Source organism: Chelonia mydas, chromosome 14 (assembly GCF_015237465.2).
Source record: "Chelonia mydas isolate rCheMyd1 chromosome 14, rCheMyd1.pri.v2, whole genome shotgun sequence".
NCBI lineage: Eukaryota > Metazoa > Chordata > Testudines > Cheloniidae > Chelonia > Chelonia mydas.
The window spans coordinates 10,944,326-10,971,744 of record NC_051254.2 but is presented as its reverse complement, the minus strand read 5'-3'; the positions used below and the strand labels follow the sequence as shown (position 1 = coordinate 10,971,744).

The window sequence follows — 27,419 nt, the reverse complement described above, 5'->3', positions numbered from 1 at the left end:
ATCAGCAAATTTCAATGAAAAAAATGGTTCATCAGAATTGTTCTGACCCCAACATTGTAAGCTTTCTGGGACAGAGTCTAACTCTTGCTAGCTGTTTGTACAGGGCCTAGCATAGTGAGTTCAGTTGGGGCCTCTAGGTCCTACCATAAATAAAATAAGAAGATCCCAAATTTGTATTTCAAACAGGGGATCTATAACTAAGAAATTAGATAAGATTCTATATGATGTTGAGACTTTAAATGAAAAGCCCCCAACAAAATCAAATAACAAGTAAAATATACGTATACAAAATTGGGAATCAGCTGATCAACTCTAATCTGGAATGAAACCACAACAAGAACATGTAATTAGCACCACCCACTTATAATAAATAAGTATGTGTGTGAGGGAGAGACAAACAGCTGGCACATGATCTAATTAAAATGTGTACAGATAATTTTCAGCAGTAGACCATTCTCGTGACAATAAATCCTACACTTATTTTCGAGCAACTAACAATGTAATCCATACAGAAAATGTATGCCCTTCTGCAGCCCTCATGTTAAGGTTATCCAGCAGATGGAGCCACTGAGTCACACAAAATGCAAAAAAAGTCAAATGAGTAGTCTACAGAGATAGCTAGCAATCAGGTCAAGATGGCTTTGTTTATTAATGAAATTCTGATGTCAAGTGAATCATTGATTTGCATATATTATTACATTTTTATGATATGGCTAATTATACCATATTGAAACACTTGTTAATAAAAGAGTCCATATTTATTTTACACTGAAACAGCTAGATCTTCCAATCAGCAAATGCAAAGATATTTAGAGTTGACTTTCATTTTGTCAAAATTCACCTCACCTTTCTGCCCAAGAATGAAAGAAGTCTGAGTCACAGCTTAGCTTGTGAAGCAGTGACACTACTGTAGCCATCAACAGCAAATGTATCAATCCTAAAGTGAATATCCCTGTCTCTGGAAGAATTTGTGTGGAGAGGGAGAGTGGTGGTTACGCAGCACCATGGGATGAGATTACATCAGCAACCCTTGTGTTCTGTTTTCTCTACCCCTTTTCCCTCGGAGATCTGTGCATCTGTTCTCCATCAAGCCATGGGAGAGAGGGGAACATATGGCCTAAGAAAACATTTCACCTGATTTGGTGTCAAGAATGTTGCAAGAGCAAACAGTCAGTCGGTTCCGGTGATTTCACAGTGGTGGATGCTAAAGTAAACAATGGTTTAAAATTGACATTTACAATGCACCAGAAGCTGACATTCCCATTGTATTTGCTATAATTCCAATTGTATGGAAGGGAAATACAGCAGTACATTTAATTAGCAATAGCTATTGCTTGACCAGTGTAATTTCAATTTTACTGCACACGAAGATGCAATTTTCTGTGGTCTTTACCGAGCTCAAAGCTATGGGCAGTTATCCTGGTCAACCAACGAATACCTTAAAGTCAATAAAAGAAAACCAAAGGAAGAAATCAGAAACAGGGCTAGACTGTAACAGGCTGCTGAATGGCAAACCTTCTGGGTAAGTGCTTATAATCTTTAATGCCTCCTCACAGTAGTTGGTGGTGCAAGGGAAGAGAGATTTTTCCTTTCTACCTGTACAGTGAAATGGGGACTGAAGTCTAAAGTTCATGAGATAGGAGAAGGCACTGGGAGTTTTGAGCAGAACAACAGGGTGTGAGGATTTGGCCCAATGTGTTTTAATTGATAGTCCCACACAAAAAGTTGTTAAGTAAACTGTGAAATCAGGTGTTGAGAGAGAAAGTCTCCTCCTGTACTAAAGTCTGGTTAAAGGACGTGAAAAAGGGAGTAGGAGTAGGAAAACACTAGGATGTTGGAGTGCCCTAGAGTCCGGTATTAGGCATGGAGTTGTTCTGTGTTGATCAGTGACTTAGAGGAGGGTCAATGCCCAGAGCACTGGAGTGGGACTCAGGAGATGTGTGTTCTCGGTTTAGATAAAAGAAAAGGAGTACTTGTGGCACCTTAGAGACTAACGAATTTCTTTGAGCATAAGCTTTCGTGAGCTACAGCTCACTTCGTCAGATGCATGCATGCATCCGATGAAGTGAGCTGTAGCTCACGAAAGCTTATGCTCAAAGAAATTGGTTAGTCTCTAAGGTGCCACAAGTACTCCTTTTCTTTTTGCGAATACAGACTAACACGGCTGTTACTCTGAAACCTGTCACTCGGTTTAGATGTTAGCTCTTTGGAGCAGGGACTGTCTCTTACCATCTGTATGTACAGTGCCTAGTACAATCAGGGCCTTCTAGGTGCGACTATGACATGGAGGTGGAAAACTGACGGATGGCACAAAACGTTTTAGTTTACACCTAGCAGTTGGAAGAGTAACTCTGCCTTAATACTTATCCTCTGCCTTAATACCTATCCACCCAGCGGCCCTAATCAAGTTGGCGGTGCCATTGTGCTAGGCACTGTGCATGAAGAGACCCATTCCCTGCCCCGATGCTTTGCTGGCTGAATCCCCAAGGCTGATGTGGCTCCATCCTTTCGGGTTGAGAAGCTGGGACCGTTGAGAGAAGGGGGTTCAGGAGATCTCTGCTGGAAACACACCTTGTGCCACCCTTCCTCACTGGGGAAGGAAATGTCCCAGAGAGCCAGCCAGTCTGCTCAGCTTTGGCAGATGAGCTCTGCCTGGGGAGCCATCCCAGTCTCTCAGGCCAGTGATTCTTCACTCCTGGGGGGGTAGCTCAGGCTGTGCCAGGGAGCAGCCCCCGTCTCCAGGCGCCCCAGCTGCCAGGCTCCCGGCCAGATGCCCTGAGGCTGCAGCAGCGGCGGTGGATTTGTGGGTTGCCTTCTCGGTGGCTCGTAGCCCAGGCCGGGCAGGTCTGCGGGGGCAGCACGTGACGCTGGGGCAATGTGCCCGGCTCGGGACCCGGGCAGCTCCTCCCTCGGAAACAGTCACCAGGGCAGGAGGGGAGCTGGCAGCCGGCTCCCTGCCGCCGCCGCCGCCGCCGCCGCAGCCTTCGCCCGCCGCTGCCGGGAGGCCCCGGGGCGGGGCTCGCAGCTCCCCGCGGGGAGGCAGGGGGCGCTTGGCTGGGCCAGGGGGGAAGGCAGGAGCGGGGTTTGCCCGGGCCGGGGAGCGCAGGAGCAGCATGGCTTTTGGGAAAAGCCAGAAAGATCCCTTCAGCACAGCCGTGGGGCACCTGATCGGTGAGTACCGGAGACCCACCCACCTCTGCCCCGATCTGGGGTGACTCGGGTGGGGCGAGGAACCCGGGGCCCCTCCAACGCCCTGGGAGAGGACAGAGGAGAAGCAGGAGGCAGCGACCCCCCCCCCGTCTTCCCACGTGGCCCCCCAGTGCAGCCCCGCTCCCAGCTGGGGACAGCTTTGCCCCAGCAGCAGGTGTGGCCAGCCTGGGGGTTAGACCTGGGTCTCTGCCATCCAACTTATTAATACGTCACCCATTAAAGACGGCTGAGTAAAGAGGCCAAGTGAGCACTTTGGACTGGAAGAAAGGATTGACTGGTTCTAGGATCTCCCAATCTAATCGCCCTGCAGAGCAATAGCCGGCTCCCGGGGGGAAGTTTCTTAAAGTCACAGCGCCCACCTGTAATTTAAAAGTCTTGCAGGTAACTCTGACTTTTTGTGAAGCAAGTCCTCTTCTCCTTGCAGAGAGAGCAACGATTGGGGTGCTGCCCGCTGAGGAGTGGGGTCAGTTTATGCACATCTGTGACATTATTAACACAACGGATGAGGGGTAAGTAGGCCAATGCTCCCGTAGCCTGGTTTGGAAAGTCATTTACCAGGTGACACAACTGTCACTGTCCTGAGTGAGTAACAGATAGCTCAAAAATATCTGCATTGCCTATTTAACTGCTCCTGTTTAAAAGAGCCCTGGGTGTGTGTTTCTGCACATGTGGGATAGATGTGCGCACACACACACACACACACACTAAAATCTCTCTCCTTTATGTGGCTAATAAGAATAGCCAAAGTTGCGCTTTGCTATTCAGAAGTAGGACCAGCTTCTTGAGAGTAGGCCAGTATTCCTTCTAGTTCCATATGCATTATGTCAACTGCTTGAGGTCACATCTAATTAAGTCATTACTAGGGACTGGATCCTGATGCCCTTAGTTGGTTTTTATTCAGCCTTTTCGCAGGAGAAAGATTCATTTGAGTTACTGGGAGTCTTGGTTGAGTAAGAAATCAATAAAGATGTCAAGATTTGACCATTAAGGGTAGCAGTTCCTGCTATATAGAGCGAAGAATCCAAAGTTTACGAGATTTGAGACATCTGTTAGCTACCACAACATGACTATGGTTTGGGGTTTGTAACTTGATTAGGGTTCCTGATTAGATATTTCTGATGCCCGCCTCGATTAAATTTATCATCAGAAAAGTCAAGTGATGTCACACTTTGTATCCCAACATATTTTAGTGTACCTAGGTATGTATTTAGGACCCTTTGGGAGGCAGTGTGACCTAGTGGGTAGGACACTGAAGACTAGGTTCTAGTTCCATCTTAGCCAAATGCCTGCTGGGTAACCTTGGGCAAGTCACTTCACTTTTCTGTGCCTCAGTTTCCCCATCTGTAAAATGGGATCATGATCCCGACCTTTTTAAAGTCCTTTGAGATCTACTGGTGAAAAATGCTATACAAGACCCTAGTGGTATTATTTACAAGAGAGGTTTCAGTCCTGAGATGATAGTTTTGCCATAATGACTGAAAAAAGTCATCTGTCCTATGCACTTCCATTTCTTGCTCTAAGTCCATGCTCTTGTTTATGGCTACAGCTATTTGCCTATAGCTCCATGTCCAGCCATTGGCAAGGGGATGGTTTAGCGATGAGCATTGTTTTTTATGTATAGTATCTACACAGTGCCTCTTTTTTAGGAAACAACTTTCCCTTGTGAGCAGTTTATTCCATAACTGTCCATTCTGAAACATCTTTTGATTTGCTCTTCAGCATCTGCTACTGGCCACAGCTTGAGACAGAATACTAGGAACAAAGGAATTGCCAGACCTGATCAGATGAGGGGTCCATCTAGCCCAAGATCCTGGCTCTGATAGTGACCAGACCCTCAGAGGAAGGTTTTAGAAACCCTGAAGTGGGGAATTATGGAATAACTTAACTACAAGGGAATTTTTCTTCCTAATCCCCCTTCTCCTGTTTTAGGCTTTGTCTATACCGACAAGTGAAAGACAAAACTTTTGTTGTTCAGAGGTGTTAAAAAAACACCCCCCTGAAAGACAAAAGTTTTGTCGATGACAAGCGCTGGCGTGAACAGCGCACTCCTGCCGACAACGCTAATGCCACTCATTGGGGGTGGAAGTTCTCCTGCCGACAAAGACTGGCTACGCTGCTTGCCTTTTAGCAGCACAGCCGTGTTGCTAAAAGCTGCGTAGGGTAGACCTAGCCTTAGATTCTCCGCTCTTTTGATCTGCTATGGCAGTTACTATGTTCGCAACTTACAATGGTATAAAAAGAGAGAGAAATCTTGATTTTAGTGGAGTTTTAGAAGAAATACGTTAGGACGTTCAAGCTACTGTATTTACAAAGGTGAGCAGTGAATTAGGGCTTTATTGGCATTGAGTGTTTTTTCCAGTAAGATTTTTTTTCTTAACCCAAGTTTTTGATGGGTTGCATTAATATAGTGCTAGAAGGATTTTGGTTTTGTTTATCACAAGCAATCCCAGGGCACCAGTTACTGTAATACCTGGGTGCATTATACACAAAGTATGTTAAGAAACAAAACTATTTTCCATATATAATGAGCTAACACCTAATTCCAGCCCGTCACTCCCACATAGCTGTATATAGACAGATATAGGAAATATATGAAAATCACAATGCCATGATGGATATGTAGAAAGCAGTGGCTGTTTACCAGCCCACAGCAATTACTAGGATTGTTTAGAAGCATCCTGCAATTACCAGGATTGAAATTTAACCAGGACACTGATGCTAACACCTCTGGTGTTGCCAAAACTCCCATTAGGTCTCTAATTCCAACGCATTTGAAAAATGGGCTCTAGTTAGCTTTTGATGCATTGGCCATTTAAGCTTTTATATTAATGAGAGTTGCACAGGTAAATCTCTCGCATAACGATAAGAGAAAATAATTTTAGAGAGGAAACTCTGCACTGGGGAATTATGTTTATTCTTCTACACAAGACACTGGAGTACAGTCTGTAGTGATGACCCCGATTCACCACCACATTACTCCAGTTTAATACCAAAGTGACTCTGTTGAAATCAGTGGAATCATCACACTGGTGTGAACCAGCATAAAATTAGAGTAATACTGGGAGCTGATTGACGCCTTATTTCATGTCAATATTTTCAGATCTTGGACAATTTTTTATAAAATAGCCACCCTATTTTTCATTGGTACCTTTCTCTGCATAATTTCTTGTTATCACAGGCCTAAAGATGCAGTAAAAGCACTAAAGAAAAGGATTTCCAAAAACTGTAACCATAAGGAGATTAGATTCACGTTGTCTGTAAGTACAACTGTACTACTTCTATTAATTAGATACTGAGAAGGAAGTCATATTTTAAGAAATAAATCAATGTGTGATTGACATATAGGTTGTGAGCTCTCTGAGGCAGTCTTTGTTATATGTCTGCACAGCACCTCGTATAATGCAGCCTTGATCTGCAGTTCCTAAATGCTACTGTAATACAAATAATAAATAATAATCCTATATCACCTCTACGCTTAAGGCTTGTCCAAGAAAGTCATCATATGTCTCCCATTGGCTGTCCTATAGATTATACCCCACCAGTCTCTGAAGGATACAGGGGTTAGAATATTGTACAAAGGCTGAACTGACTTGACAATTCTCCTAATAACACATCTGGGAGCCTTATTACTCACGGCGTGTTACGCATTATGGAATGTGTGGTATAAGTTTTGCAAAAGCATGCCTTATTGCAAGCGAGGAAGTAATTAGGGTGAAGAAATGACTGATGTTGTTTTGTTTGGAGGTAAGACCTACAAAGTTCAGCTCTCAATCTAATTGCCCCAGGGTTGGGGGTGTTGGGATTTGGTCCTATTACAGATTTTTCTGAGTCACAGAGTTTGAGTCTGCCTCTGAACTTTCCCAAACTGTGGGGCAGTTTGGTTTGGGCCCATCTGCGGGTTTATTGGAGCATGTTAACTCAGTTCTCCTCTCTCCTCTGCATTGATATCGTGGGTCAGATTCTGATCTTCTTTACACTACTAGGTCCAGTGCAGTTCCCAGTGTAACTCAAGGCCCTATATCCTTGTTAGCTGTCCTGGTCTTTAGGTATAAATGATTTCCCTGAGGATTTCATTTTCTTTACTGTTTCCATTATTTGGACGCAGAAGTTTCCCCTTATCACACCAGCATCAGCGCTGTTACGTATTGTATGGTGTGTCTGGTGGTAGATAGGTGACTGACACTGTTAAATTACAGGATGGCCAGCAGTGCCCAAGTGTCAGCTGGTGAGTTAGGGATGCAGCTAAAGTTATCTAAACACATCAGTTACATGGTTAGCGTGTCCCATTTCCACTCCCTTGTGCTCTCCTCCTTCTTCAGTTACTTAGATGAGTCACCTTTTTGCTCCACAGGTTTGCATAGCCGAAATGCTCTGCTTCCGCTCTGACTGCACTTTCTGTATCAGGCTTGCTTTCTCCTCCAAGCCTTTGTTTACCTTAACCCTGCACTGAATCTGCAGGCTGGAGCTTTGATAACACAGCTTGGAGCTTTGGGAGTGTTTATCTGGAGATTTGCTTTGCAGATACAGCTGGGGTTCTGTTATTGTTGAGCCTTGAAGAAAAAAGACCTTATGTTCATGTTCCTGGTAAACCAAATAACAACACTGACCTGCTGAAAATGGGTTCTATTTGCTTGCAGATAGGGCTAATAACTGACCACTAGGTTTCAGATCCAAGAAGCATGATGCCATCTCTCCGTTTCCAGGGTTCCAGCTATGCTCCCGAGCTCCTAGCACTGTCTCATAGTCTCTCTTGGATTTCAGCTCCTACCTTCTCCTTCTCTGTTCTCCCCTACTCACATGCAACTACACCCTGCCAGGCAATTTCAACCTTTCAGTCCCAGATCTTTTTCTGGCCTTCCAAGCTCTCTCTGCCTCAATTTCCCAACCTTCCTTCATTTGGCAAGCCCTACTCTTTCCTCCAAATCCCCCTTTCTCTCCTCCTCATCTTCTTTATTCTTTCAGTCTTCTTTCTACAAGCTGCAGATACTTCTGTGTCTGCCAGTGCCTTTTCCCCTGTTGCTGGCTTCTTTCCATCTTCCAGTACCTCCTGGCCTCAGCTTTCCACTCTCCTCAGCCGCAGTAAAACCTCCCCTGCAATACCTCAGTGCTAGCCATGTCCAATGTTATTTTCTTGGCTTCCAAGACCACGTACTCTTGGTGCAAGAGCTGGTTGAATATTTTCTGTCTGTCATTTTGTGACAGGAAAGGGCTGAAGGAAAAGTTTTTGTGGAGAATTTTTGTTTTTTATGAAATAGTTCAGGTTTTTTGACAAATCATCCTTCCCCCTCCCCACCCTGCTTTTTCTATTTTGCCCCTGGAAAAGAGGGCTGGGGGGGGGGGGAGACAAAAATATGAAACACTTCTCAGTTTTTGAAAATTATTTTCAAATGTCAAGTTTTTAAAAATTCTCCTGCAAAAAGCCGTTGGTGGTTTTGACCAGCTCTTCCCCTTATCTGTCCCCCTCATGCCAATTACCTTGCGTCCCCTCCACCCATTGAGAATCGCCATCCAATCCCCTTTGCTGGCTACTTTACATTCAGTTAAGAAAAGAACAAACAAAGGAGCCACTTTCTTTTAGATGTAATTTGATCTGGTTTCGTTTACTCCACCTCATGTCAGTGGACTTATACACAAAGCTTAGCTTACTCCTATGAGAAACATAAACAGCACTCAGAAAAACATGCTGAAAGTTCTTGTTTTGCCTTGAACTAGCAGAGTCGTGCCTGTAGGCCCCAATCCTGCACTGGAGACACTAGCACACACACGAGTAACTTTACACACCTGAGTGTTTCCACTGAATTTTATGTTGCTGCTCATGTACAAATTTAATCATGGGTGTAGGTTTTGCTCAAGGCCTTAGTTAACTCAGTTGACCTGCCATTTACCAATATGCTAACATTTTAGCATGGCTTTTACTTTATTGCTGTTTCCTTGTTCCTGTTCCATGTATTTTCCTTGTGTGCTTGTTGATTTAGAGGAACATGGGTGACAATCAGGTGTATAAAAACATTCCAGAAATGACTTAGTTTCATGTGCTCTGGCCTGCTGAAGTCAACTGCTGCTTACGAAGTTACATGAATGAAGATTTTGCATGCTGGGCCCTGTAGTAGTTTCATAAAGTATCTTTAATAAAGGCAAGAGATCAGACTTGGCACTGCAAGTTTCACAATCAGACGTCCGGGAGGATTATGACTTTTAGGCAGGCAGCCAACAGTGTGTGTTCGTTAGTTGACTCTGTATTATTTGTGGATGTGTCAAACCTGTTTGCATGCTTTCTCCCTGTTTTTAAAAATGACTCCTATTCAGCTTACTAGAACTGGTTAGCTTTTTTTTCATGTTTGTAAATACCAATGTCCCAATTCTTACTGGGGCTTCCGGTTGCAGTATTAAGGATGACCAAAACATGGAACAATAATTTCACAATAAATAATTTTAAAAAAAGTTTTTTCCATGGTGCAGGATTTAAAATGGGCAGGAGGGGGAGAGAAATCGATTTCTGCTTTTTTTTCTTAAAATATTTTTGGGAAAAATTTGAATTTTGAGTAAGTTCTGGGACTGGGGTTGTTTTCCCCCCACCCACCCCACTTTTTCATTTTTCCTTTTGAAATCTGATAACATTGGAAAAAGTTACCAAGGAGCAAAGCTATGGAATTTCAACTGTACTTTTGCCACTCTGAAACTTTTTGCAAAGCTGAGGATTTGGAAAAGTTACGGGATGGAAAAAAAGAAGTGTGTGTGAGAGAGACCCCCTGAACATCATTCCATTGCACTGCAGGGCAAACAAGGCAATGGGAGGTGAAAAAAGGTTGGAGAAGGTGGAGAACTGTGGTTTTGCTTTCCAAAGCTAATGGTGGAACCCCGACCCCTTCAGACATTAAAAACTGGACTGGGAAAAACACTAATAAATGTAAACAGGCCATTCATTCGGGGGATGGATTAACAGACCCTAAGCTGTTACACTTTGGCGAATGCTGACACTATAAACTGGTATCTACTGAGTGAGGTGTATGAGGAGCCAAAATATCCACCCATGATCCTTAGCGGCATCCTGTGGCTTAGAGGCTTCAGCTGTAAACTGAAACTGTTCATTCCAACTCTGCGGACCAAACCCTGGTTGCCTTACTCACATGATTAGTCCCACTGAACTTAATGAGTAGAATCTGGCTTTCAATGGAAAATGCTTTTCTTTCCTTCTACCACTTTTCCCTCCCCCCCCCGCCCCCCTTTCAGTTAATGTTTTGTAACAATGGTGCCTTTGCCTCTGCCTTTTGACAAAGGGCTGGGATGCCCTTTTATTAGCTGACTCTGGTTTTGGTTTGTGAATCTGTGAGCTTGGATTGCACAATCAAACACCCAACTCCCTTCCTGTTGACACGGAACTCCTCTCACCTGGGGTGTAGAAACTGTGCCAGCTTCTAAATTCATCTGATCCCACCCCCTAATTATGGAAAGTTTAACAGGACAGTTGAAAATACATTTGCTAATGCTTTGATTAAAACCTTATCAATAGTGAGTTTCTGGGGGTGTCAATGCAGCAATCGGGAGGTGCGATTGCAGCACAGGGAGGGGGCTACCTGGGCTAGCTTTTAATTGAATTAGCTCACTAAAAACAGCAGAGTAGCCACGACAGAATGGACAGTGGTATGGGCTAGCTGCTCGAATACAGTCTCACCCGGGATCCTAGTCATATTTGGGCTGCAAGCCCATGTCGCTGCACCTACATTGACTGAGCTAGCTCACTAAGAATAGCAAATCTAGGGCAGGTTTGCTGACATCTTCTGTCCCAATTGCAGAGTAGACCTACCCTCTGGAATACTTACCGGTGCTGAGTGGCACCTTACTTCACCACTATGTCCCATTGATTCCAATGGAACTGCTTAGGGAGGTAGGATACTACTCTCAACAGTAAATAAGAGCATTCGAATCCTAATGAAAGCATAAGTATCAAAGTAGCTCATTCTTGATTGCTCCAGAATTGATCTGGGCCAAATTTGCTTTGCAGTTACACTGGAGCACCTCATTCAAGTCAATTGCACTGGCATAAATTGAGTGGAGGGTCTGGCCTACTAGCTACAGTAGTTTTACTCAGAGGGGTAAGTGTTCAGTCTCAGGTGCGGGGAATTAATAATAGGAGTTGCATACCTCATTCCCCATGCACGGGGTTGAAAATGTTTTACACAAACTGCAGCATTTATTTCATGTACCCTTTCAAATAAGAAAGGAATCAGGCAAGCTAAGGCGCTCTGGTCATTGTCTTTTACTTGGCTTTTCGCGCAGCAGTCTGCCTCTTTGTTCCACACTCACTTTATTTCTGCGGGAAATTTTCTGCTGCTCTTGTACCTCCCTTCGCTTAAGGCCCTGTTCACGCTAGAGAGAAATCCCTGTGTCGCCAAGCTAGAAAATGAGTTTCTAAAATGGTTTTAACACCCCGTTGTGTAGCCTGCGCTGGACAGGGAAAGCATGTTTAATCCACTTCAGCTCCATCCGCAGCTACAGTGGTGCCGCTTAGAAGATTTGTTCTGATCTGAGGACTATTTCCAATGCGTGTAATGGGGGAATACTGATAGAATTGACCTAACTTATGAACTGGTCTAAACTTTTCCCTCCTGTCTGGGTGGGGCTTAGTAAAGAGAGAGACCCTCTTCCTCTCTGCTTGGGGCACCATAGTCAAGGGATTAGGGCTCCAAAACTTTGAACCAGGAGAGCTGGGTTCTAGTCCTGCCTGTACCCACAGATGTTCTATATGCAGGATTCTCTTCAAGTCAACGAAAATACCTTATATTGGCTTTATTTCAATGGATTGGGTGCTGTGGGACCTGTTAATGCCTCCGATTCCCCATCTGTAGGATGAGGAGCAACTGTCTTTGAAAGAGCATTGAGATCTGTGGATGAAAATTGTTAGATAAATATCAAGTATGGTGACATTCAATGCCTTGAGGATTTGTCATCTCTATGCATCCGATGAAGTGGGCTGTAGCCCACGAAAGCTTATGCTCAAATAAATTTGTTAGTCTCTAAGGTGCCACAAGTACTCCTGTTCTTTTGCGGATACAGACTAACATGGCTGCTACTCTGAAACCTGTCATCTCTGTGAGGCTCTAGCTGCATATCCAAAGCCTGCTTTGGAAGGTAGATGTTTCATAAAGATGATTCTGACAATCAAAGTACTTTGTCTACCTTATTTCTGGTCTCCAGGATCCCTATCACACAGCCCTCACAACTGGAGCGCTTCAATTTGTTCTCTTTGTTTTTGATTACCTTTCGCTTGTAGGCGATATGAGAAAAAGAAAGGGATAGCTGTTCCTATTATGATTGATTTGTATTGTGACTGTGCCTAGCAGCACTAGTCATGGACAGGATCCCACTGTGCTAGATGCTGTACAGACACTCCTGTCTAATCTCGTCTTTCCAAGGTGACCATCACAATACCATCCAGGCATGAATTTAAAAGCAAAAAAAGAGTGGAAGGGCTCAAGTTATTTTTAAGCACTGTGTCATAGAAATCCCTTCTCTGTACAGCTTCTCGACATGTGCATGAAAAACTGTGGCCCCAGCTTCCAGTCTTTAGTTGTGAAGAAAGACTTCTGCAAGGACAAGCTGGTGAAACTCTTGCAACCAAGATACAATCTGCCAGCTGATACACAGGACATAATCTTGGCCTTTATCAGGGTACGTCAAAAGTAAATAGAGAGATATATACATAGTAAATATTTAATGATACAACCTGGTGATGTGCTGGACGGGGGTTCGTGGGAGCCTTTTGTGAAAATGTTCTTTGATGTACTTGCTGTTTTTGCAAGTGCAGCCGGGAGTGGGAGGTGCAGGGAGAGGAGCAGAAAGGGGGCAGGAAAGGCGCCTTTGGATACCCCCTACCCTAACTGCTGGATGTGTTCCTTCCCCAGCTACACTGAAGGAGAAAAGTGAAAGGGAGCTTTGAAGCTTTCTCTGTCTTGTTCCCGCTGCTTAGAGTGCAGGCCAAGGGAGCAGGTAGCTCATGGAGAGGAAGCCACTTACCTAGTAGAGAGCTTCAGGAGCATGTGTAGTAGAAGAACCCCTCTAGAAGGAGATTCTTTTCTTCCCTGACCCACTGACATCTTCGGCCTTGGAACCAATTCCTCCAACCAGCAGAAATCCTGCATTTTCCAAGGAGTCTAGTAGGTGGGTGGGCAAGGAAAGGAAGAGAGGCAGCCACCTGGGGAATGGAGGTTCAAGCCATGTGGCTTCTCCCAGTGAAGAATTCTGGGTCTCAAACATAAAAACGTTTTGATTTCCGTCACCAATGATTTTTCAAAAACAGACCTGGGCCTACGGGTTCCAAGGAACTGTGGATGTGAGTGAAGTGAAGGAAGTGTACCTGGAACTGCTAAAGAAAGGAGTGCAGTTTCCATCCTCTGATGCCAACCCAGGGACACAAAAGGTCAGGACAACGTTTGCTACTGTTAATCAGAGTTAATGTACAAAGAAGGTGTGTTGATTGTCATTAATTATTATGTCTGAAACCATGAAAATCCTGCTCACGTACTCAGGAAATCAATCACGCATTCTGCCCTGGAGTATATATATTTTTTAAATTAGATAATAGTGCTTTTGTTATAAAAATCACAGTTTGGGGGATCCGTTGTCTCAAACAGGAAGGATAAATCTCTGGGATTTTTTAAAGCTAACTAAGAGATTTGGACACTCAATTCCCATCAAAATGCATGGCAATTGAGTGTCCAAATCTCTTAGGCATTTTTGAAAGGCTCAGACAAAATGTATATGATTTGCATGAAAGCACCCAATGATTCAGAATATGAACACTATCTGGTCCCAATTTGGAATTGGGAGAGGTAGGGATGTCTAATAAAAAAGGTCTTTACTATATAAGATTCTATCCACTTGTTTGTACAGTCTACAAAATAATTTGCAACCTTGTGGATAAAGGCTCTGTCTTTACTATTTAAGTTGATCAAAGGTATTGTGTAGATCTGGAAAACAACCCTCTGTCAATATGGCTTGAGCAGTCCATGCCATTTCTGCGTGCAGCAAGTTTCTTAGATCTGTTCCTTCCAATTTCCAGTGATCTGGAAGAGCTTTCACAAGACTTTTGAGAAGAGTGAAACCATCAGGTGGAATGTTGCAGTTATGGATTTAGAATCCTCTAGTCAGCCCAGGCAGAAGTGATTCAGAACTATTATGAGTCTGACCTGAGGATTAAATAGTGGCGTACAGGAAGGGCAGTGTATTTTGACTAAGGCTGTTCAGACGAGGCTATGTGCTGATTTTTTTTTACTAGGTAATTATTTCTTCCTCACCCAGATGTAACTGTGGGAAGGAATGGCTTCTAAAGCTCTGGTCCTGCACCCACTGAAGTCAATGGCAAAGCTCCAATGACTTCAATAGTGCAGGAACAGGACCTATATACAGAATTTGGCCCAGAGTGCCTAAGGTTGAAAGGACTTAAGCATAATGTCTGATGCAGGCCTTCAGTTTAACTCAAAATGCACATGAGGCTTCTTGCATCCAGAGCTTTCCAGCTCTGGGATCCAGAAGAGCCTACTTCCCTCATCTCCCAGACCCTTTCTTCTTACAGCTTCTGCTTTCCTAGTGTGGCGCCGTCACCGGCCACACCTAATTCTTTTTCCCAGAGCAGGGTTCTTGTGCACTGAGGACTGACCCCTGTTAATTCCCGTTCCAAAGAAATAATAGAATTCTCTCACCAAAGATGGGCTAATCTCAGATATTCCAGTCACAGAGGCATATAACTCATGCTTCGCCATTCACACTCCTTCCTCTGATGGATTCATTTGCCAACAAACCAGTTGAACGGAAACCTGGATCCAAAGTCTGATTTTTATTCCAAAATGGTTATTGGTTTTACTGTAGCGAATAGAAGGAACTCAGATAACACCGTCAAAGCCTTCCTCCCTGGTAGCCTTGCAGCGCTGATTATAAGGAGGCTAATGCGCTGTTGTCTAGTGTGATAATGATGCTTTGTAGCGCTGTCATCCGGATGTCCATGTCAAATCCCAGGTTAAACAAAAACTCTCTTTGTATCATATAGCAGCGAGCTTCATCTTGGCCCTCTGAAAAGCCACCGCCTCCTTCTGCTGCCTCTGTGAAAAGTATTCCAGGGCCTCGTCCCCCCGCTCTGACAATAACATTGACTCCTGAACAGGTGAAGTATGGCATTTCTTTTGAAATATGCTGACTAAGTGTCGGTCACCATGATTCCCTGGCCTGTATAGGATATAATATGAGAGGCTGCTGCAAGGAAAATCTCCATTAGCTCAAGCAGAATAGGCTTTTGTTGACAGTCCTGGGCTGAATCCCTGTTCCATTACCGTAGTGTTTTTATTTTGTGAGAAAATATCACACACTCATGTGCCAGATCTTTGTAGAGGCCAGGAAAGGAGATTGCGTAACTGCCAGGGAGCTGCTCAACTGGAAAGTAGAAATCTTTGCTTGAGTGTGTGTATTTCTAATGCTCTTATCAGGGTACTGTGGTGCAAATTAGTAAGAGAAGAGAGCAATTCAAAGACCGAAGGAAAGGATAAAGAAAACTTTTGCAAGACACGAGTGCGAAGAAATAATTTTTAAAAGTCAGAAAGAAACGGACAAGCCGGTTCCACACCTGCCTGTGGATAAATGAAAAGTTTTGTCTGCTTAATAGTAATAGGACTTAACTGTTAAGGGAAGAAATAGCAGCACGGCACTCAACAGAGCTCAGGTTCGAGACCCGCTGCCTTATAGTGCTATAAAACTGGACTCATTCCGTTAGTGTCCGTGGATCGGGCCCTACCAAATTCACTGTCCATTTTGATCAGTTTCACAGCCAGGGTTTTAAAATCGGTCAATTTCACATTTTCAGCTGTTTACATCTGAAATTTCATGGTGTTGTAACATGGGGGTCCCAACCCAAAAGGTACCTGGAGGTGGGTCTGATCTCTCCCCTCTCCCTCCCCCGCCCCTGCAGCAGCCCTGCAGAAGGACAAGTCCTGTCCCTCCCCAGCCCAATAGGGACTTGCAGCTAGGAGCCCCCTGGCTTGGGCACTCCCAGCAACAGGGGGAGATCAGACCCACATCCACTAACCTCCTCCAGCTGCAGGAACCTCTGGGGCTGCAGCCCGGCACTGGAGCTTCCTGCAGCAGGAGGAGGCATTTTGAGGTGGGTGTGATCTCCCCCTGAGAGGGCCCATGCAGATGAAGAACACATCCTGTCCCTCCCCAGTCTGGCGGGACTTGCAGCTAGGAGCCCCTGGGCTGGGGTGTTCACAGCAGCAAAGGGGAGATCAGATTTTAGGAGGAAGGGCTTATTTCACGGTCCGTGACACGTTTTTCACGTGAAATTGGTAGGATCCTATCCATGGAGTATCAACTGTGTAAAGGCTGGAGTAAGGCAGTGCTGCTCAGGCCCATCGTATATCTGATAAAAGAGCAAGCAGGACCATAGATGTGGAAAACGTCGTGTTTTCTGTACTTGCACATATAACATTCCATTGCACTGAACAGATTGGGAAGCTGTACAGCGAACTGGATATGGCGAAAATGAATGCGAAAGTCATGTCAGCGATATTAACGGAAAACGTTCCTGGGTCTGAGAATCTTGACGACATGGAGCTCTTACAGGTGCAGTACAGCATTTTTGCTAGGAGTTTGTTGGTTATGGTTTATTTTAAAAATGTACATTGTGCCCATCCTTGTTACATCTGGGTTCATATTGCAAAGTGAAAACAAACATCTGTTTTCAACCTTTGGTGTTGATCTAGCTTAGCTTCAGTTGACCAATGGAAAATTCACCCTGAGTCAAGTGGGGGCTGGTGTACTGCCACTTATGTCACCCCGCCCACCTTTGGCCTCCAGTGCAGGATAATAGAGGTCCCTGGCTGCAATATTTTGTACTGGGGAACCAGTCCCAGAATTGGGGGTGACCAAAGTAGCGTAAAGCCACCAGATGCCAGGATATGGCCTCAATTCATTAAAAATTTGGCAGAAAATCCACTCAAAGTAAAATCTATAACTATGCAATTTCACAACGGCAAAGAGTAGTTCTCCATCTGCTCATTACTGCACTTTCTTTTTAAATCCCATGTCATATAGTTCCGCTATAATATTTATGAGCCGCTACATTCAAACACTAAAACAATATGATTTTTAAAAAGTCACAATTAAATAGTGATAAAATCGGTCCCCAGCACAACAGATTGTGGATTTTTCAAGGTTCGAGTTGCAAGAGAAGCCGTTACAAAGCTCTCTGGTAAATAACATGCCTTTTTTTTTTTATAAAGGTTCTCTGCCTAAATATTTACTGTACACAATAGACTTAATAGCTTCTCTGAAATGAGGAAGGGTTTAAAAATTCCCTTGGTGTGCATTTTAAAACGATCTTAGTGCACATTGATTGTACACAGTAATTATGACTGCAAAGAAGCAGAGGACTCTACCCAGTAAATAAGACTCATTTAAAAAATTATCTCAACTTTCATGTTCTTCAAGTTAATTTTCTCCCCCAGCTAACATAAAAATATTGGAAAAAAAACTTATTTAAAAACAGTGCAAAGAGATTGGCTTAGCCTAATAAACACCAGGGATCTGGAGCTAAGTTCTTCACTCATCTTAAGGGGAAACAAAGCAAACGGAAAGAAAGTTGGATAGCCTACAAAAGTATGAGGACTACAAAACTGTATCAGCAATGGTTTAGGCCTTGAGTCCTACACTTATTGTACACGGGAGCAGCAATCTGCACTTGGGGTCTTAGCAAGGGTGGAGTGGGGTCTAGGGATACAGCAAGGCAATGAGAGTCAGGCCTTCTGGATTCTCTTCCTGTTTCACCATGTGACCTTGAACAAGTAATATGACCTCTCTTTGTGCTTCAGTTTACCCAGCTGCACAATGGATATTACAATGCTTCCCAGCCTCACAGGTATGTTGGCAAGGCACTTGGGGTACAGCTACAAGCCAAGCAGAAATCCACATCACAGAGTCCAGGCTTACAGATCTGGGCTTGTCCTACAGTGCTAGAAATAGCTGTGTAGATATTTGGGCTGGTACTGGAGCTTGGGCTCTGAAGCCTAGGCTCTGAAGACCGTAGACCCAGGCTCTGAGACTCGCTGCTTTGGGTTTCTGCTTGCCGTGTAGACGTACCTTTAGCTCTGCTGCTCTAAAGGTGCAAAGTAGCCTTCCTGCTGGTTTAACCAGCCAGTGGAAGATTTCCTCGGTGCAGGGGAATCCTTGAGTGGCATAGAACTGGCAGCTCCCTTCCTGACTCCCTGGTGTGATGCATGTTACTGTGGGGAAAGAGGATAAGGTCAGGACATGCCCGTGCCCTGTTGCTCCCTAGCTGCTACAGTGGACCTTCAAGGCCAGATGCAGATGGGTGAGCATTGGACTGGCTCCAGGATCCAGTAAGCACAAAGGTCACCTCTTCACAGAATCCTCCTCTTGAACTGCATCCACCTAGCACTGTTTGGCCGGCGCCCATGATCGAGGCCGTGGTGTCTAATTTAATTAGTTCTTTGAGAAACTTGGGCAAAGACTCCTGCAAAGGATTATTAGAATATGTCTGCCTATTTTAAATCGATTTCTGGAAGGGTTTTGGAAGTATATTTTGTAAAAGGAAGAATGCCATCACAAAGTCTGAGAAAGCTCAAGCAGATCTGCTTGCTGGCACTCAAATAGTTAAATTATTGGCCGGGTTTGGGGCAGGGAGTGAATTTCACCATTCATGAAGAGGTGAGTAGAAGCTCATTCCTTTTATATGTGTTTGTTTTCTGTTCCTTCCTGCAGCACCCTGAGATCCTTATCACAGCACAAATGCCTAGAGAAACAAATGCGAGTTGCTTTTACAAGAATGAAATACGTTCTTTTCTTTAAAAGAACAGGAGGACTTGTGGCACCTTAGAGACTAACCAATTTATTTGAGCATAAGCTCAGTCTAGGTCACTCAGTTCAAGGGACTGTGTCCTTCTACAGTAATAGTTTCATTGGAATTGGTGCAGACCAGAATCCTTTGCATGCTTTAGGACTTAAAAGGACTGGAGAATTTTTTTGAACCATGTGTCACCAGAGATCCAGGCTAGTCAGATTAACTGAAACTTAATAATGGGCAAAGTACAGCAATGCAAGTCATGGCTTACACTCGTGTGGCATATCTCCACTCAGGGTTTGCTCTTACATAGATGCATCTGTGGCTAAAAACCCCATTGTAGACAAGACCTAAGACCTGAAAACAATAACCCCCAAAATATTAAATTGGCTGAAATCATTAGTAGTAGTAGTTGACAGAGCAGTTCAAGTTCTTGTATCAACTCTCACAGCCAGTAAGAGTAGGGAACAAGCAAAGCTACTAGATCCAGACCCCTCGTGGGGACACTGGAATGTGAGGCCAGTTCCTCAGCTGATGTAAACTATCACAGTTTTATTGGCATCACTGGTTTTTATACCAGCCGATGATCTGGCTCTTGGAATGCATAATAAACAACTCTTGTTTCAAGGGGTCAAGGGTGCATGCATCTTTTCCTCAGCAAAATCTGGCAAATTTGTGATTGAGATCAGAAATAAAAAGGGCTGTGTCTAAATTCTTGTAGAATTTCCCTGTGTTAGCAGGTCGAAAATCACCTCTGGGCTGAGGGCAGGCAGAGACCCTGTACATTGATTAGAGCTCAGTTTTCAGGACTTACGGTGTTGCATAGTCCTTGTGCTGCAATTGTGAACAGAGGTGAATTTCACCCTGAGAAATGTAGTTGGGTAAACACACTTTTGGAGCAAAGATGGGCCAGTTTTACAACAAAACCCAGATAATTTCTAAATGAAAATGCCCCCCTCTCCCTCCACTCCCTCCCCCCCTTAATCAGAGTCAGCATTTGCAAGTAAATCATGGAAAACCTGGAGGCGGGAGAAGGGGTGGTTAAGTTCTTGATGCAAGAATAGCCGTTTCTTTGAACCTGCTATCAAAGGGAAATCAATGTGGAAGAGGAATGTAAAACTCTCTGAAACTAAGTAGCTGGTAGTTCTAGTTCTAATTGCTACTAGAGGAGAATTCCACTCCGTGAAATTGTGAATTTTATACCAATCAATCCTGATGGGTTTGTATTACCTATAGAATTGAGACAGATTTGATTCGGAGACTTGATTCACAGTCCCCACCAGACTGAGGAAGCCAGGCCTTGGTTTTCTGCCATCTGTACTCCAAGCTATGATTTTCTCTCTTCCTTATAATGAGCCTGATCCCATATCCATTGAAAGTCCATGGAAAGAGCCCTATTGATTTCCATGGGCTTTGGATCAGGTCCAATATGAAGTCCAGTAAATGCCCCTTCCCCCCCAAAATCTGCTCTTATCAGTCATCAGGCTCTTCTGAGCATTTTTAAAGTGTTTTGAATTGCTCACTGGATTTCCAATTGGGAATTCTTCGAGTGCTGGTCCCTGAGCATAGTCCATAGGCGCCTGGAGCTGAAGAATTTTGAAAGCGGTGTCCATTGGTCCACACACATGCCTGGCTCACCTCTTGCCTCTGACAAAGGAGAAGAAGGGTGGGGTGGACCAGCTGCCGCTCCAGTTCCTTCTCACTGCCTCATGATCCAGGTCGGAACCTCCAGTGTCCGACGCCTCAGCTTTCTTCTTTATCTGTGAAAATATATTTAGAGATCTGTAAATAGTTTTTTTATATTCTAGAGTTTTAAAGTTTCTATCTGATAGTTTTAGTGGTTTTTAGTTAATCAGTCAGTCTCCCTGATTTGGGTAGCACCCGCCTCTCCCCATCCACCTCAATCCCTCCAGACTCCGTTTGGATATTGGACTATGCCCAGGACTCTGGGCTTCAAAGTTTATGCTTCCTGCCCGTGATCCTTCTCGCTTAGCATTGGTGGTTGTCACTGGCTGAGAAGGATCCCAGCAAGGTGCAACATCTGCTGTTTGTTCCCCAGCCGTACCCAGGAAGGGTGGGAATTTCACCTTAAGAAGCCTAATGGAAAAGTGCACGAGACCACAACTTGACCCAGGCCAGGGGATCCTCCCCCCTTATACGTTGGCCTGACTTAGTAAGGGGTGCACCTCCTGCCATGAGGTCCAAATCAGGAGCAAAGATGTCTATCCCCTCAGGGGGTCTTGTTGGGAGAGCAGGGAGCATTCTCATAAGCATGAGGCCAAGTCTTCCTCCAAATGATCTTTGAAGAAGTCAGATCCAGGCCAACCTAAACTGAGCAGTAGCTCAGCCCAAGAGAACTTAGTATGTCCAGAGTCTCAGAGGCATGATAAGAAAGCCCACAAACTGTGTACTTGCTAAACTGGCAATCAATGAGCACCATAGTGACTGTTCCCACCAAAGTGATATCAGCCCTGTCATGGTGGAAGAATCTCCATCAGGTTTGCATCTGCGTTTCCTTTCTTGCCTCCGCACAGACAGGATGATCACTGCCAATGCATCCCTGTTAGGTTGAGGGCCTCATGTGGACAACCATACAGTACAGGGCACCTGGACATCTCAAGTGTCCAGGATGCACATCAAGAGCCACGAGCAGTTCAAAGGGCTTGTGAAACCTTTCTCCTGTTCACTCAAGGTCACCGTGCCTTCATTATGTCAGACAACATCACAAGCGCCTTTTACATAACAAACAGGGAGAAGTGCAATCCATCCCTCTGTGTGCAGAAACGTTGAGTCTGTAGAACTGGTGCATCAGCAATCAGATTACCCTGTCGGCACTCTCCATCCCAGGAAAACCAGAATGTGCTAACGGGCTCTCTCAGCAGCCACTTTGTGGTCAATCACGAGTGGGAGCTTCACGACACTGTGGTAAACAATATTTTTCCTCTATGGGGCCTGCCCCACCAGAGACCTGTTCATCTTCCCAAGTCCTCACCCATCCTCAGAAAAAAGGAGGTTCCGTTCTCTTGACATTTGATGAGCTGCAGCCTTTTACCTGCAGAGAATGAAAACAGGAAATCCTGTAGACTATTTGTTGCCATATTGGAAGGGGTTTGGTTATAGCCTCTGAAAGAATCTCAAAATGGATCTGGGGCTGTGTTTTGCTCTGCTATCAGCTGTCTAATCTTCTCTTTCCACAAGAGAGCAAGCAACGTCTACAGTACTGCTTTGAGGGATGCCTCTTCTTGATATTTGTGAAACAGCCACACGGAGCTCAGTCCACGTGTTTGTGAGACACTCTGCACTGGTACAGGACTCCACTACTGCTGCATCTTTTGGAACAGCAGTCCTTCATATGGCTCTGCCATCTACGACCTCGCACCCTCCTCCTATTTAAGTACTGCTTGTCAATCATCCCCTTTGGAATACACGTTGGGACTAGCACTCGAAAAAGAAGAGAAAGTTACTTGCCTTATAGTAACTGGAGGTTCTTTGAGAGGCGTGGACCCTATCTGTATTCTACTACCTTGCCCTTCTTCCACTCCACTTCAGATCTTCTCTGATTTGCAGTGAAGAAGGAACTGGAAAGGCGGTTGGTCCACCCCACCCTTTATCTCCTCAGTCAGGGGCACGAGTAAGCCAGGGCAGATGTGAGCTAATGGACACTGCTTTCGAAATTCTCTGGCTCCAGGCATGTAGAACCCATCCATACCCACAGTGGAACATGAATAGGGCCCACACCTCTCGAGGAACCTCCAGTTACTATAAAGTGAGTCACCTTTCTCTTTAGGGAGGAGGATGACTTTCCAGAAATGAGACTGGGTTATGAGTTGGGGTAGGAGTGCTGGTCATGATGAGAGCAATTATCAGCCGTGTTTTGTCGGAAGTTTGCCAGAAAGGGACTTGGGAATCAAATATAAGGGATTTGAGGCTCACCCTTTAAACGGTATGTCATCATGTGAATTAGACAGTGCATTATCCTTGTGTCTCCAGCACCCAAAAGTTTTATAATTCTCCTCCCAAACTGACAAATGTGAGAACCACAATGACGTTGGTTTTGTTTTTTTTTCCTGAAAAGAAACTGTACAAGATATGTCGGGTGATGCAGGAGAGGATCGTGGAACTGCTCGTAGCAGTGCAGAATGAAGATGTGATCGCTGAATTAACACGAGTGAATGAAGATCTGAACAATGTCCTCCTGGGACATGAAAGGTAAATATATTAGTGAAACCAGAACCTGTCTTTTCCTGTTTGGTCTTAGTAACAGGTTCTCCTGACTGGGCCAACCAAATCTGTTAAAAAAATGTAACACTCTGGTATGATGTTTATGTCATAGTGCAGGGAAGCTGCACCTGTATTCCCCCTCCATGGTCCAGCAAGGGCACCCACTCTCAGGCATCCAGCTCCCCAGCGATAACCTCCCTTGGGCGGAGACGCATGTCTCTCTCCCTCCTGACCAGAGTGTTTCCAGGCTGCACAGTTCCCTGCCTGCCCTCTAAATTCCCCAGCAAACTCCTAAGATACTTAAACTTAATTCAGTTAGGTTTAACTTAATTCAGGTTTGTCCAGGAAATTGTTATGTCTGTTGCAGTTTAATCTGCTCTTTCAGGGTGAAATTCACCCTTCTGCAGAGGACTGACATGAGGCATGTGGGCCATTAAGTGCCACTTGAGCTATAAGGGGCTTAAATGGTCCATATGACTGGTGCTGGCTGTCTCCAGAGAGATGAATTTCATCCTCCATCAACAAGAAAGGAACAGCATGTTCCTTTTTGTGTTGTGCTTATGTTTATCTGCTGATCTGATCTTGTCTCTCCATGCACTTGAGAAGCAGCAGACAGGTTAAAATTTGTAGACGTGTCCCTAGAATACCAGCTTGCAGGGTAAACCAAAGTACTAGCGTAGCTGGGAATAATAAAGCATGAGGAAAGAAACAGGCTCTGAGTCCTTCCATTAGCATGGGACTCGGATACAGTGGATTTGGCTTCAGTCAATTATGAGCCCCCTTTGTTCCTTTAGCTACCCAGACGCTGAGCTTAACTGCAGCATGCACGTGCTCCCAGGGAAGACAGACAGTTTTACTGCAGGCATCAGCCAAAGGGTGGAGTTCCCGCTTCCTTAAAAGGAGCACATGCGGCTCTCTGCAGTAGCAAACAAGTGTTTCTACCCCCCACTGCAGGCACAAATATTTATTATTTCACACAAGGAAATCCTGAATGCTTGTGGTGATGACATCTGCATTTATTTACTTATTGATTTCATCAGTGGGATAACTAGGGCTGTCACGATACCAGAATTTCAGCATTTCCCAAGCAACAAATAACAGAGATCATCCTGGTGTATCAAGATTAGCCTTAGCTGTGAATGGGTGGCTTTCCTAACCAGAGGTGAGATGACCGTGTTCTAAAAACCATTCTACAGCACCATGCGGGTTGGGGAACAAATTGAAGACTTGTGCTTCCCACATAAGGAAAATTAAGCCTTTCTAGGAGCATTGAACTCCTTGGTCTTTGGGCTAGGCAGAATGGAGTGCACTGATGAGACCACACTCTTCTTCATCCATCAGCAGATTGTCATCAAGAAGACCAACTTCTCACGTTTTTAACACTTCACAGGACACCACGCATTTCTGGCAGGCCTTGGAGACAGGTTGTCCTGCCACCGACTCTGTTCAGTCACTCACTGCTGAAGGACTGGTAAAGGGGGGGCATATTAGAGGACAGTGGGGTGACCTGAGAGAAGGAGAGTAGAATAAAGAGGAGTTACAATGACCAGGAAAGGGAAGAGGAACAGAGTGGGGTAAGGGACGGGAGGAAAGCGCCAATTAATGCCTCTTGCTTGTTTGCCTTCTGTCAGTTCCAGTTTATTCCAGCAGAACTTTGATTAACCTCTTCACGCCACAACCCTTAGTGCTGAAATACTTGGAATGTGCGCTCCAGGCATATTTCACAAGGTTGTTTTTCCATTGTGTGACTTTCTGATACAGGAGCAATTTTTGTGGAAACTCTGAAGCCGCTAACAGAATGAACTGAGTAAGCTGCAGTAGGTGCTGTTAAATCACTGCAGGTACTGCTGTTCTGTCCCTGTAGTGGGTCTTAGGAAAATCCAAATAAAATGTGTTCTCTCTGGAAAATAACCCTGACCTCTGAGAATTTGCCCAGTGAGCTTTTGGTTGTAGCAGGGATGACAGCATATAGACAGTCAGCAACAGGTATGATGAAACAAAGCTATTAATAAATAAAATAGATGGACTTTGTTTTGGGGAGGAAAGAGGGGGTTAAAGACAAAATAACCCATTCTGGTTATGTTAATCTTTAATGGCTCAGTCTGGCTTACAATTTTGGCTTTGGGACTCTCATTAAAGTGCCAGGAATATGTTTGGTTCTGTGTTTATACAGCCCCTAGCACAGTGGGTCCATGATTGGCATTCCTAGGCACTACGTCTATAAAAATAATTATCATCATAATATATATTTACAAAATAATAACGTAGAAGTTAATGAGCATCATGTGGCTTGCACTTGCAGTTAATATTTCAGAATTTCTTGATTTTTCTGGTTCTAATTTGGATTATTATTGTTATTATTGTGTGTTGTTATTATTATTTTTATCATTAACTGAGTCTATCCAGAAGAATGCCAAAACATTTTTCAGACTACATAATAGCTTGCTTTTTTTATACAGTGTTTTTTATCAGAGGATCAAAGCATTCTGCAGAGATGGGTGACATTAATTAATCCACCTGAAATACCTGTGAGGTGAATCAGTAAATATCATTGTCCCCATGTTTACAGCTCCGGAAACTAGTGTCACTCTGAGTTAGTTTCCCAGACCACAGAAGAGCTCTATGTAAGCTCAAAAAGCTTTGTCTCTCTCACCAACAGAAGATGGTCCAATAAAAGATATTCCTCTCCCTCCTTGGCCCATTGATTATAATGGCCTTTAGTCAGGGCCTCAGGTTTAAGACTCCTGCTGTCGCAAAGAATGCTGTGGGATCTCTCATGATTGGGAGGAGTCAGTTCTCCTGGTCAACACTGTCTACAGTAGAAGTTTTCAGATCTGTAATTCGCGCTGGGTGCAGCTCCATCAGTGGTAGCCCTGATGGAAGTTGCGGTGTAGAAAAGGCTCAGACAGGTTCAGATGTTTTTATCCCTGTGTAATTTAACTTAAAGATTCAAGGATTCCAAGCTTGTTCAATACACCCACTTCTAAATAACAGCACTGCAGAACACCATCCCAGAGGCCAGAGCAGACTTCTCTCTGCTTCACTGTGGATTTAGTGACTTGGAAAAACATGGTGATTTCTACACTGAGCAATTACAGCATCCCTGCAGCTGTAGCATGGGACCTGGCTCAGTTGAAATAAATATTCTGTTGTGTATTACCCAGCTGCATGGTTAATACATACCCCTAGTATGTTTCTTTTTAGGTCTATCCATGAGGTATTGTGAACAGAAAGCTTTGCAATTTTAAAAGATCAAAATGTTGCATTAGTGGCATCTTGAAGGTTACTGAGTTGCCAGAAGACTATATTTTGCACTGACCACTGCTCTGGCAACATCTTAGTTACTATGGCTTATGAAGTAAAGAATGACCACATTAGAAGCAACAACTTACCAATTACATTGCAAGCCTTGTCTCTCCTTCCCACAAGACAACCAGCCTTCAGAGAGTGTTATCACTCACACTTCAGAGAGTGTTATTTTGCAAATGCTTCAGTGTGTATAACTTGTGTTTAGTTTTTGCACAAATGTCTTATCTCTGTCATGCAGATGCTCTAACGACTGAAATCAGTGGGTATGCAGTAAACAATGACAATCTTGTCCCATCCTTCCTTCCTTGTTTTATTTTACCCTCAAACCTCTTCCAAACGCTTCAGCCAAACTGTCATTGTATCTTCCCAGTGTCATTCTGACAAACTTCCATGCTATTCTTCACAATATTTTATTCAGTTGATTCGTAAGTCTAGTGTTTACAGCTGCGGGTTATGTTTTACAATTCACTCTTTAAAGAGGGTTTTTCACTTCTTGCCTAAGGAAATTTGTCATGTAAGTAAAATACAAATGAGTTTCCCTTCTGGTTTCTGTAAATCCACTTTATCCAAATGTTGACCTAGAATCTTCTTAATACTGACGATTAACATTTTTCTTGGAAAGCTGAAACTTCCCCCTGAATTATGAATAATAGCTTGTGGGTATGCCTCAACAAATCCCAAGTGAAACGGTTCACCCGTTGATTGAAAGGGCAAATAATTGCTAATGGGAGTGTGAAATTCTCATGCAGTAGTACTGTACACTTATTTAACCGTCATTTCTGGTTGCAGTTGCATTGTACCTCAAAGCTGCTATACATGTTATTTGCAGTTGTTT

General features: G+C 44.1%; 1 protein-coding gene and 1 long non-coding RNA gene across 5 annotated transcripts in view; one reads left to right on the top strand and one right to left on the bottom strand.

Annotated features, from left to right (window-relative positions):
• LOC122462908 overlaps positions 1–2,680 on the bottom strand; it is a 49,599-nt gene extending 46,919 nt beyond the window's left edge. Inside the window, exons 1-2 of the long non-coding RNA XR_006285804.1 lie at positions 2,572–2,680; positions 1,051–1,204 (exon numbers count right to left, since the gene is read on the bottom strand). This is a non-coding gene — a long non-coding RNA (uncharacterized LOC122462908). The remainder of the gene's footprint in view (positions 1–1,050; positions 1,205–2,571) is intronic.
• A 333-nt stretch (positions 2,681–3,013) lies between these two features.
• TOM1L1 (target of myb1 like 1 membrane trafficking protein) overlaps positions 3,014–27,419 on the top strand; it is a 35,066-nt gene continuing 10,660 nt past the window's right edge. Inside the window, exons 1-8 of one of the 4 annotated variants that reach the window (XM_043528428.1) lie at positions 3,014–3,171; positions 3,635–3,719; positions 6,389–6,467; positions 12,730–12,879; positions 13,508–13,627; positions 15,257–15,367; positions 16,702–16,818; positions 23,130–23,263. In XM_043528428.1, the coding sequence (XP_043384363.1) occupies positions 3,114–3,171; positions 3,635–3,719; positions 6,389–6,467; positions 12,730–12,879; positions 13,508–13,627; positions 15,257–15,367; positions 16,702–16,818; positions 23,130–23,263 (854 nt within the window). In that variant the 5' untranslated portion in view covers positions 3,014–3,113. Of the gene's footprint in view, positions 3,172–3,634; positions 3,720–6,388; positions 6,468–9,325; positions 9,345–12,729; positions 12,880–13,507; positions 13,628–15,253; positions 15,368–16,701; positions 16,819–23,129; positions 23,264–27,419 lie in introns of those variants that run through there. The other 3 variants (XM_043528427.1, XM_043528429.1, XM_043528430.1) reach the window with 3 other exon arrangements.